General features: G+C 41.6%; 1 protein-coding gene across 2 annotated transcripts in view; it reads left to right on the top strand.

Annotated features, from left to right (window-relative positions):
- TEX49 (testis expressed 49) overlaps positions 1 to 12,518 on the top strand; it is a 44,373-nt gene that overhangs the window by 12,894 nt on the left and 18,961 nt on the right. The window contains exon 1 of one of the 2 annotated variants that reach the window (XM_003586054.6): positions 2,612 to 2,746. The exons of the other annotated variant lie outside the window; for it this stretch is intronic. Within the exon in view, the coding sequence (XP_003586102.3) occupies positions 2,668 to 2,746 (79 nt within the window). The 5' untranslated portion in view covers positions 2,612 to 2,667. Of the gene's footprint in view, positions 1 to 2,611; positions 2,747 to 12,518 lie in introns of those variants that run through there. 2 annotated transcript variants of the gene reach the window in all.

Genomic DNA, 12,518 nt, shown 5'->3' with positions numbered 1-12,518 from the left:
TTCCCATCTCTTGAAGAATTTTCCAGTTTGTTGTGATCCACACAGTCAAAGGCTTTGGCATAGTCAATAAAGCAAAAGTAGATGTTTTTCTGAAACTCTCTTGCTTTTTTGATGATCCAGCAGATGTTGGCAATTTGATCTCTGGTTCCTCTGCCTTTTCTAAATCCAACTTGAACATCTGGAAGTTCACAATTCACATACTGTTGAAGCCTGGCTTGGAGAATTTTGAGCATTACTTTGCTAGCATGAGAGATGAGTACAATTGTGCGGTAGTTTGAGCATTCTTTGGCATTGCCTTTCTTTGGGATTGGGATGAAAACTGACCTTTTCCAGTCCTGTGGCCACTGCTGAGTTTTCCAGATTTGCTTGCATATTGAGTGCAGCACTTTCACAGCATCATCTTTTAGGATTTGAAATAACTCAACTGGAATTCCATCACCTACACTAGCTTTGTTCATAGTGATGCTTCCTAAGGCCCATTTCACTTCACATTCCAGGATATCTGGCTCTAGGTGAGTGATCACACCATCGTGATTATCTGGGTTGTGAAGAGCTTTTTTGTACAGTTCTTCTGTGTATTCTTGCCACCTCTTCTTAATATCTTCTGCTTCTGTTAGGTCCATACCATTTCTGTCCTTTATTGTGCCCATCTTTGCATGAAATGTTCCCTTGGTATCTCTAATTTTCTTGAAGAGATCTCTAGTCTTTCCCATTCTGTGGTTTTCCTCTGTTTCTTTACATTGATCACTGAGGAAGGCTTTCTTATCTCTCCTTGCTATTCTTTGGAACTCTGCATTCCCATGGGTATATCTTTCCTTTTCTCCTTTGCCTCTGGTTTCTTTTCTTTTCTCAGCTATTTGTAAGGCCTCCTCAGACAACTACTGTGCCTTTTTGCATTTCTTTTTCTTAGGGATGGTCTTGATCACTGCCTCTTGTACAATGTCATGAACCTCCATCCATAGTTTTTCAGGCACTCTATCAGATTTAATCCCTTGAATCTATTTGTTACTGCCACTGTACAATCATAAGGGATTTGATTTAGGTCATACCTGAATGGTTTAGTGATTTTCCCTACTTTCTTCAATTTAAGTCTGAATTTGGCAGTAAGGAGTTCATGATCTGAGCCACAGTCAGCTCCCGGTCTTGTTTTTGCTGACTGTACAGAGCTTCTCCATCTTTGGCTGCAAAGAATATAATCAGTCTGATTTTGGTATTGACCATCTGGTGATTTCCATGTGTAGAGTCTTCTCTTGTGTTGTTGGAAGAGGGTGTTTGCTATGACCAGTGCGTTCTCTTGGCAAAACTCGGTTAGCCTTTGACCTGCTGCAGGGGCAGGGGCTCTGGGTGCAGTAGACCTGGGTATGGCATAAGCCCTCTTGGAGGAGGTTGCCTTTAACCCCACCATAGAGCCACCAGAATTTCCACAGGACTGGGGAAACAGATTCTTGGAGGGCACAAGCAGAACCTTGTGCACACCAGGACCCAGGAGGAAGGAGCAGTGACCCCACAAGAGACTGACCCAGACTTGCCCGTGAGTGTCCAGGAGTCTCTGGCAGAGGGGTGGGTCAGTGGTGGCCTGCTGCAGGGTTGGGGGCACTGAGTGCAGCAGTGCCTGCATGGGACCTTTGGAAGGAGGTCACCATTATCTTCATTACCTCCACTATAGTTTGGCTTCAGGTCAAACAACAGGGAGGGAACATAGCCCTGCCCATCAACTGAAAATTGGATTAAAGATTTACTGAGCATAGCCCTGCCCATCAGAACAAGACCCAGTTTCCCCCAAGCTTCCATAAGCCTCTTAATCCTCCATCAGAGGGCAGACAGAATGAAAATCACAGTCACAGAAAACTAACCAATCTGATCACATGGACCACAGCCTTGTCTAACTCAATGAAATTATGAGCCATGACATGTAGGGCATCCAAGACGGATGGGTCATGGTGGAGGTCAATGTGGGTCACTGTAGAAGGGAATGGCAAACCACTTCAGTATTCCTGCCTTGCAAATCAATAAACAGTATGAAAAGGCAAAAAGACAGGACACTGAAAAATGAACTCCCCAGGTCAATAGGTGCCCAACATCAGTGGAGAAATAACTCCAGAAAGAAGAGATGGAGCCAAAGCAAAAACAACACCCAGTTGTGGTGTGACTGGTGATGGAAGTAAATGCCGATGCTGTAAAGAGCAGTATTACATAGGAACCTGGAATCTTAGATCCATGAATCAAGGCAAATTGGAAGTGGTCAAACAGGAGATGGCAAGAGTGAACGTTGCCATTTTAGGAATCAGCGAACTAAAATGGACTGGAATGGGTGAATTTAACTCAGATGACCATTTATCTACTATGGTGAGCAAGAATCCCTTAGAAGAAATGGAGTAGCCATCATAGTCAACAAAAGTCCGAAATGCAGTACTTGGATGCAATCTCAAGAGCAACAGAATAATCTCTGTTTCCAAGGCAAACCATTCAATATCACAGTAATCCAAGCCTATGCCCCAACCAGTAATGCTGAAGAAGCCGAAGTTGAATGGTTCTATAAAGACCTACAAGACCTTCTAGAACTAACACCCAAAAAAAAGATGTCCTTTTCATCACATTACCATGGTTACCATACAGACTCCACTGCTCCAGCCTGAACATTCTAGAAGAAGGCAGGGAGGACCTGAGATGGCCTTCTTCAACTTACATCTGTTAGGATATCAAAATTCCTTTCGGAGCAAGAAGAGGGACAAAACTGAAGAAACAAGTAAGGGAAACATAGAATAGAGGGTTAGAAGGGCCACTTCTTAGTCATTTCTTTTCCTACCTTGGGTTAGAGTTTTATCCCCTGAGATTAACCACTACGCTAGTTAAAATTATGGAGTAGAGACAGTATCCATTCCCTCTCCTGTCATTTAATATCCTTGTTAAGACACCCAGTTTGTTCAACTGAATGAATTCATTTGCTCATTTAATCAATATTTATTAAGCACCAACTATGTGTCAGACTTTATGTTGGTGACTAGGGTTACAAAGATAGATAGGATTAGACCTCTCTCTGCCATAAAGTGGCCGACTATCCAATGAAGATAAGTATGCAAACAAAAAAATTTGCAATATGGTGTATGATTCAGTTAAATATGGAATGTTGTAGAACCACTAAAGAGGAAGTACCTAATGCTATTAGATTGAAATGAGAATACAAGGATCCTTTAGAGAAGAACTCCCACAGGAAATGCTTCTAGAACTCAATATTAAAGGATGATTGGAATTAACCAAGGAGACAAGAAGGGAATAAAGCACAGACAAAGGAACAGAGAATTGAGAGTCTTATTAAATGAGCTCCAAGTCCTTGATTACAGATCAGTGGTAGACAGGAGCTAAGAAGCAGGTGTTGAAAACTAGGCAGGGGCCAGATAATTGAGGATTATGTTATCCATGCTAACCTTTTAACTTTATAGGAACTATTGAAAGAATTTTAGTAGGCAGTGAGTAAATAATCAGACCCATATTATATCTGCAATACCTAGCAGTGCCTCATATCTAATAGAGGTCTAATAAATGTATTTGTAGGGTGAATGAATAAGTGATACTGAATGACTAATTCTAAAGGGAGGATTTACAGGAGATGTGACAAGATTAAGATAGTAAAAGATGAATTGCTTGAAAATAAAAGAGAAAGGGTATTCCAGGCAGAATGAAGAACACATGTGAAGGAAATTAAGCGTGGGCAGGAACTGTTGCAAAAGTGGTATTGGGGTAAAGGGAGGAGATAACTGGGGAAGGATAAAGCACAAAGTTAAGGCTGAGAAGGACTGAGCTTGTGTAGGACTCCTTGGGCACTCTCTGTTCTCTAATCCTATCAAAGAAGCTCTGTTTCACGTATTTAGCATTCAGGTAAGATTTGTACAAAGGGTCCCACTAATAGACCCTGCTGCTGCTGCTGCTGCTGCTGCTAAGTCGCTTCAGTCATGTCCGACTCTGTGCGACCCCATAGACGGCAGCCCACCAGGCTCCCCCGTCCCTGGGATTCTCCAGGCAAGAACACTGGAGTGGGTTGCAATTTCCTTCTCCAATGCATGAAAGTGAAAAGTGAAAGTGAAGTCACTCAGTCGTGTCCTACCCTCAGTGACCCCATGGACTGCAGCCTTCCAGGCTCCTCTGTCCATAATATTTTCCAGGCAAGAGTACTGGAGTGGGGTGCCATTGCCTTCTCCGAATAGACCCCAGGAATCCCTTAATAGCTCTACACTCTACTTGCCCCTACCCAGCTGGGTCACAGCATTGTGCCCTGGTGAGGATAGTTTTGTCTCCAAATTAGTTCATCACCCTCTCTCAGTTCATCACCCTCTCTCATAGAAAAACACTTGGCCTAACTCACTAATTTCCCATGTTCCATTTTGGTTTATATATTGCCCTCCTGTAATGATAGTTGAGAATTTAGCTTCCCCTCTCCCATCCTAGTTCTTCTAGTATTGTTATGTCACAATTTTAGGTTTATGGTAAGAAAAATTCTAAGAATGACCCTCAATGAATCTTGGCCTTATATCATCCCCTCCCCTTTGAATGTGGGTGGAACCTCTGAATATGATGGAAAACACTCTGGTGATTGTTACTTTACATAGAAAAAAAGGAGATTATGTGAGTGGGCCTAATCTAATCACACAAGCCCTTTAAAATCTGAGTGGTTTTTTTCCAGTTAACAGAAAAAGAGGAATTTGGAGATTGGAAGCATGTAGGGCTCTGAAGATGGAGGGGGGCTGCATGCCAAGGAATGTGGGTGGCAGTTAGGAGCTGAAAGTGTCCCAGCTGACAGTCAGCAATGTCCTATAACAACAAAAACCTGAATTCTGTCAATAACCTGAATGAACCTGAAAATAGACTCTTCCTAGAGACTCCAGATAAGACCCCAGCCCAGCCAAGACTTAGATTTCAGCCTTGTGAGACTAAGTAGAGACTGCCAGACTTCTGACTTATAGAAGTGTCAGATAGTGAGTGAATGATGTTGTTGTTTTCAGTATTTATTTATTTTTGCTGTGTCTGGTCTCAGTTGCGGCAGATGGGCTCTCCCATCTTAGTTGCAGCATGTGGGATCTTTCGTTGGTGCTCATGGGAATCCTCTTCTAGTTGCAGCATATGGGATCCAGTTCCCTGACCAGGGATTGAACCCTGGCCAGCTGCATTGGGAGAGCAGGGTTTTAGCCACTTGGACCACCAGGGTATTGTTTTAAGCCACTAAACTTGTGGTCATTTGAGATGTAGCAGTAGAAACCCTAATACAAGCTTATATCTATAGTCTTGTAGTCTTAAAATATGTAAAAATTGTTTACTTCTAAGGCAATTAATTTGACTATAATAACTTTTTTGTTCAATTTTTTGTTTATTCCTAGAGTTAAGAACTGCCACCATTGTTTTTTCCCCCCATTTGCTTGGTTCTCTGCTATTACTTCAACAACTCTATCCAATGCCCAGTGATATTTTTTCCAGTCATTCAAAACACAACAAGTAATCTACCAATTCCTTTTTTCCCAAACTTCTCTCTCCTACTCCTACATTCTGCCTTCTATTCCTGGCACATAGATCTTTCCTAAAACTTGCTTTTGCCTCTCTCCAAGATTTTATTCCCTATTTCCTGGATTCTTTCTTTCTTGGTTTTACTCTCTCCTTTTCCTGGAATATATCCTTGACTAGCTTTCTATGAATGTACCGGAGATATATTTTTGAGTGAAGAATGGTTTTAGACTACCATCACACTTGATTGTCAGCTTTTCCAGATATGGAATTCTAGGTTGAAAATCATTTTCTGAAAACTTTGAAGGTATACTTTATTGTCCTCTAACTTCCAGCTGTATTATTTTGTGTAGGATGTATTTGTCTCCAGAAGCTTTTTGTTTTCTTTCTTGTTCCCTAAGTGTTCAAAATTTCATAATGTTGGAACTTGCTGTATAGGTCTTTTTTCATTCACTGTGATAGACTTTCCATGAGCTTTTTCAACCTGGACATTTGTACCCTTCATTTCTGACAAATTTTCCTGTATTACTTGTTTATTAATTTATTCTCTATTTTCTCTCTTCTCTCTTTTTGGAACTTCCATTTATCAGCTGTAAAACCTGAGGTGATCCTCTAACTTTATTCATATTTCTCTATATTTCCTTTGGGTTTTAAAAAATTTACTCTTTGGGAGCCTCCTCAATTTTATCTTCCAACCTTCTGGGTTAATTTTCTTTTGCTGTGTAAGAAATTACCCTAAAACATAGAGGCTTAAACCAACAAAACACATATTACCTTATAGTCTCTGTGAATCAGGAATCCAGAAGGAGTTTAGGTAGGTGGTTCTAGCTCAGGGTTTCTCGTGTGTTTTCAGACAGGGTGTCAACAGGGGCTCCAGTCATCTCATGGCTGGAGGCCTCAGTCCTTATCAACAACCGGGCATCTCTGGCTCTTGACACGACACCTCAGTTTCTCACCACATGAGCCTCCACATAAGCTGCTTGAGTGTTCTAACCTGGCAGCTAACTTTCCTCAGAGCTGGTGATCAGAGTGCAGTGCCTCCAAGATTCAGTTCCTCCAAAGACATCTTTCTCTTTTTTCCCCATTTTTATCGAGATATAATTGACATACAACATTGTGTAAGTATGGGCTTCCCTGGTAGCGCAGCAGTAAAGACTCCACCTGCCAAGCAGGAGACATGAGTTCAATCCCTGGTCAGGAACATCCCCTGGAGAAAGAAATGGCAACCCACTCCAGTAGTCTTGCCTGGGAAATCCCATGGACAGAGGAGTCTGGTGGGCTACAGTCCATGGGGTCGCAAAGAGTTGGACACAACTTAGCTACTAAACAACAACAAGCAAATTGTGTAAGTTTAAGGTGTACAATATGTTGATTTGATACATTTTAAATATATTGCAAAATGTTAACCACTGTAGCATTAGCTGTAATACCTCCATGACATCACATAATTGCCATTTCTTTCTTGTGGTAATAACATTTAGGATCTACTCTCTCAGTACCTTTCAATTATATATAATACCATTTAATTACCTATAATCACCATGCTGTACGTTAGATCCCCGTAACTTATTCATCTTATAAATGGAAGTTTATACCCTTTGGCCAACATCTCATCCCCTCACCTCCAGCTCCTGGTGACCACCATTCTACTTTCTGAGTTCTACTTTTATAGATTCCACATGTAAGTGAGATGGTACAGTATTTGTCTTCTTCTGTCTGACTCACTTACTTATCTTACTTAGCATCATGCCCTGAAGGTTCGTTCATGTGGTTGCAAATAACAGGATTTCCTTTTTTCCCATGACTGAATAATATTTCATTGTATATGTATTTATACTGCATCTTCTTTATCCATTCATTCATTGGCAGACACTTAAGCTTCTGTAAATGCCTATTGTGAATAATGCTGCAGTGAACATGAAAATGAAGATTTCTCATCAAGATCCTGTTTTTATTGCCTTTGGCTATATAGCCAGAAATGGGGCTTCTGGACAGAGAAATCTTTTATCCCCTTGCTAGGGCATGGTGAATATGATGAGCCTGGTTGTGCCGTGTGCTCTGTAGAGAGAGTTTCAGTGAATACCTCCCTGTTCTCAGACCTATTTTTTTACTCCTACCTTCTGTGGTACCTGCTATATACTAAAGTTTGAGTTTCTCAAGCAGATTAGGTCAATTCTAGATATATACTCCGTTGCAGAAACTTAGTTAAAACTTTTCCTATTCTGATAAACTGGGGCTTCCCAGGTAGTGTTAATAGTAAAGAACCCATTTGCCAATGCAGGAAATGTGGGTCCTATCCCTGGGTTGGGAAGATCCCCTGGAGGAGGGCATGATGACCCACTCCAGTATTCTTGCCTGGAGAATCTCATGGATAGATGAGCCTGGTGGACTGCAGTCCATAGGGTTTCAAAGAGTCAGACAGGACTGAAGTGATGTAGCTCTCATGCATGCACATTCTGGTAAGTTAGTTGCTACCCCTTTATCCACTTTCCATTCTTCAAAAGATGTTTCCAGTGAAATATATCATCTTGCTTCTGTATCCTTACTCTCTCTCTGCTCCTGAAGGTTAATGCCATTTTTATCATTGTTGTTCTTGTGTTTGTTTGTTTGTTTGTTTTGGGGGGCAGCACTGGGTCTTCATTGCTGTGCACAGGCTTTCTCTAGTTGCAGCCAGCAGGGGCTACTCTCTGGTTGCAGTGTGTGGGCTTCTCACTGCAGTGGCTTCTCTTGTGGAACACAGGCTCTAGGCACACTGGTGTCAGTAGTCGTGGTGCATGGGCTCAGTTGCCCCGTGGCATGTGAAATCTTCCCAGACCAGGAATGGAACCTGTGTCCCCTGCATTGGCAGGCAGATTCGCAACCACAGGACCACCAAGGAAGTCCTTGTTGTTGCTATTTTGATGTCATTTTAAGACATTTCGGAGGGAAAGAAAATAAACTTTATGGTTAATCATTTTTAAAACTGATTTTTGTGATGTATTTCCAAAATTATAAAAATTTATAAGACTGGTACAAAGAAATTCCCTATACCCTTTACCCAAATTAGTCAATTGTTAATATTTGGCCATATTTGCTTGTTCTCTCTCCCCTCGTATATATATAATTTATATTAGCATATCTATATATCAACATCTATTTTTTTCTCAGCTAGTTGAGAATCAGTAGTTCATATTATGTCCTTTACTCTCAAATATTTCAGTTTATATTTCTTAAAAATAAGAACACTTTTTTAGGGGCTGCCCTGGTGGCTTAGTGGTAAAGAATCCACCTGCCAATGCAGGGAACATGGGTTCAATCCCTGATCTGGGAAGATGCCACAGAGCAACTAAGCCAGTGTGCCACAACTATTGAGCATGTGCCCTAGAGCCTGGGAGCCGCAGCTACTAAAGCTCACATGCCCTAGATCCCATGCTCTGCAACAACAGAAGCCACCAGAAAGAGAAACCTGCACACTGCAACTAGAGAGTAGCCCCTGCTCGCTGCAACTAGACAAAAGCCCAAGCAGCATCAAAGACCCAGCACAGCCACAAACAAATAAATAAAATTATTTTTTTAAAAGAATAACATTTTTCTAGATAACCCACAGTATAAGTTCTCAAACTCACCGATTTTAACACTGATACAATACTATTATCTAATTACCTACAGTCTGTATTCCAATTTTTCCAGTTGCCCTGTTAATGTCCTTTAGAACAAAATTTTCCCTTTTAGGATCCAATTAAGGATCAGAAGATATTAAGAGGTGGCAAGAATACACAGAAGAACTGTACAAAAAACCTCTTCACGACCCAGATAATCATGATGGTGTGATCACTGACCTAGAACCAGACATCCTGGAATGTGAAGTCAAGTGGGCCTTAGAAAGCATCACTACAAACAAAGCTAGTGGAGGTGATGGAATTCCAGTTGAGATATTTCAAGTCCTGAAAGATGATGCTGTGAAAGTGCTGCACTCAATATGCAAGCAAATCTGGAAAACTCAGCAGTGGCCACAGGACTGGAAAAGGTCAGTTTTCATTCCAATCCCAAAGAAAGGCAATGCCAAAGAATGCTCAAACTACCGCACAATTGCACTCATCTCACACGCTAGGAAAGTAATGCTCAAAATTCTCCAAGCCAGGCTTCCGCAATATGTGAACCGTGAACTTCCTGATGTTCAAGCTGGTTTTAGAAAAGGCAGAGGAACCAGAGATCAAATTGCCAACATCTGCTGGGTCATGGAAAAAGGAAGAGAGTTCCAGAAAAACATCTATTTCTGCTTTATTGACTATGCCAAAGCCTTTGACTGTGTGGATCACAATAAACTGGGGAAAATTCTTCAAGAGATGGGAATACCAGACCACCTGACCTGCCTCTTGAGAAATTTGTATGCAGGTCAGGAAGCAACAGTTAGAACTGGACATGGAACAACAGACTGGTTCCAAATAGGAAAAGGAGTATGTCAAGGTTGTATATAGTCACCCTGCTTATTTAACTTATATGCACAGTACATCATGAGAAACGCTGGACTGGAAGAAACACAAGCTGGAGTCAAGATTGCCGGGAGAAATATCAATCACCTCAGATATGCAGATGACACCACCCTTATGGCAGAAAGTGAAGAAGAACTAAAAAGCCTCTTGATGAAAGTGAAAGAGGAGAGTGAAAAAGTTGGCTTAAAGCTCAACATTCAGAAAACTAAGATCATGGCATCTGGTCCCATCACTCTATGGGAAATAGATGGGGAAACAGTGTCAGACTTTATTTTTTTGGGCTCCAAGATCACTGCAGATGGTGACTGCAGCCATGAAATTAAAAGACGCTTACTCCTTGGAAGGAAAGTTATGACCAACCTAGATAGCATATTCAAAAGCAGAGACATTACTTTGCCAACAAAGGTTCGTCTAGTCAAGGCTATGGTTTTTCCTGTGGTCGTGTATGGATGTGAGAGTTGGACTGTGAAGAAGGCTGAGCCCCGAAGAATTGATGCTTTTGAACTGTGGTGTTGGAGAAGACTCTTGAGAGTCCCTTGGACTGCAAGGAGATCCAACCAGTCCATGCTGAAGGAGATCAGCCCTGGGACTTCTTTGGAAGGAATGATGCTAAAGCTGAAACTCCAGTACTTTGGCCACCTCATGTGAAGAGTTGACTTATTGGAAAAGACTGATGCTGGGAGGGATTGGGGGCAGGAGGAGAAGGGGCCAACAGAGGATGAGATGGCTGGATGGCATCACTGACTCGATGGACGTGAGTCTGGGTGAACTTCGGGAGTTGGTGATGGACAGGGAGGCCTGGCATGCTGTGATTCATGGGGTTGCAAAGAGTCAGACACAATTGAGCGACTGAACTGAACTGAAGGATCAGTCATTGCATTTAGTTGGCATGCCTCTTTAGTTTCCTTCTATCTGGAAAAATTCCTCTGCTCCTTTGTTCCATGACGTTGACAATTTTAAGAGTACAGCAAGATATTTTATACAGTTTTTCTTAATTTGGGTTTATCTGATGTTTATTAAGATTAAGGACTTCCCTTATGGCTCAAATGGTAAAGAATCTGCCTGCAATGTGAGAGACCCAAGTTCAATCCCTGGGTCGGGAAGATCCCCTGGAGAAGGGAATGGTAACCCACTCCAGTATTCTTGCCTGGAAAATGCCATAGACATAGGAGCCTGGTGGGCTACAGTCCACGGGGTTGCCAAGAGTTGGACACGACTGAGCGACTAACACTTCCTTTCTCAAGATTTGATCAGGTTTAAATGTTTTTGGCAGGAATAAGCAATATTACGTCTTTAATACATCACATCAGGAGGCTTGCGATGTCATTTTGTCCCATTATTGGTGATGTTAACTTTGACCATTTGATTAAGATGGTGTTTTCCAGTCTTCTTCACTGCCAAGTTGATAGCGACAGAGTAAAGGGACAAAATAGGTAAATAAGTAGTTAATCCCACTGGGAGATTGTACGAAACAGTATGGGAGACCCTGTAATTTAATGATTACTTAAGAAAGCAGGTTTGCTTAACCACGAAACCAAGCAGACTAGCTTAGCAACAGAACCACACAGCGGTAGAAGACATGCCCCAAAACAATAAAACAATGGTGGCATGAGACGCACATCCTGCCCATTGAGGTCAGTAAGTTAATGATCCCTAGGACATGCTCTCTGCACACATAAAAAACAATAATTTGTGCACCTAGCTTGACCATGTAGGGACAAGAAAACTCCCTTGCCCAACCTGGAGGAGGAGCTGATGATGGAAGCATGACGTCTACTCAAGAAAGACAAAGATGTCCTTCTCCCTCTCCCCACTTTTCCTATGATTATAAAACTAGCCCAGTAAGTTCTCGGAGCATGGCATCCCCTTGTCCACCTACTTGTAAGCCTCCAAGTGTCCTTTTCTAATCAGCTACTTCTTATCTATCATTTTGTCTCTTGTTGAATTCTTTTCTGCACTGAGACATAAAGTACTACAGTATCAGAGCTCTTCAGAGCCCCTGAGACGAAACCCAAACAGTTTCAAAGTTGCTATTTTTATTTTGTAATTAGTAGTGATTTCCAGGAAGATATTTTGAAAAAATGTAAATACCCTATTTTACATCAAACTTTTTCTTACTAATTTTAGCTTATACTGATGATTCGGTTATCTCTATGATAGTTGCAAAATGGTAATTTTCTAACTCACATCCATTTTACCTCCAAGTGTAAAATTTAGGCATGAGTTTTTCCAAAGCATTCAATTTCATTTTTATACAAAATCACTGCTCTTTTTTTTAATATCCCAGAAGTTTATTTAATTCTTGCTTGATACATTTTATAGAGAAAGGTTGGGACTATTTGCTTTGGGTGCCCCTAGTAAACCTCAGTTTCACTTTTCACTTTCATGCATTGGAGAAGGAAATGGCAACCCACTCCAGTGTTCTTGCCTGGAGAATCCCAGGGACGGCGGAGCCTAGTGGGCTGCCGTCTGTGGGGTCGCACAGAGTCGGACACGACTGAAGAGACTTAGCAGCAGCAGCAGCAGCAGTAAACCTCATGGAGGCACCCACTGATC

This window comes from Bos taurus, chromosome 5, assembly GCF_002263795.3.
Source record: "Bos taurus isolate L1 Dominette 01449 registration number 42190680 breed Hereford chromosome 5, ARS-UCD2.0, whole genome shotgun sequence".
NCBI lineage: Eukaryota > Metazoa > Chordata > Mammalia > Artiodactyla > Bovidae > Bos > Bos taurus.
Note: the sequence above shows the minus strand (reverse complement) of the source record. Positions and strands in the feature narration are given on the sequence as shown.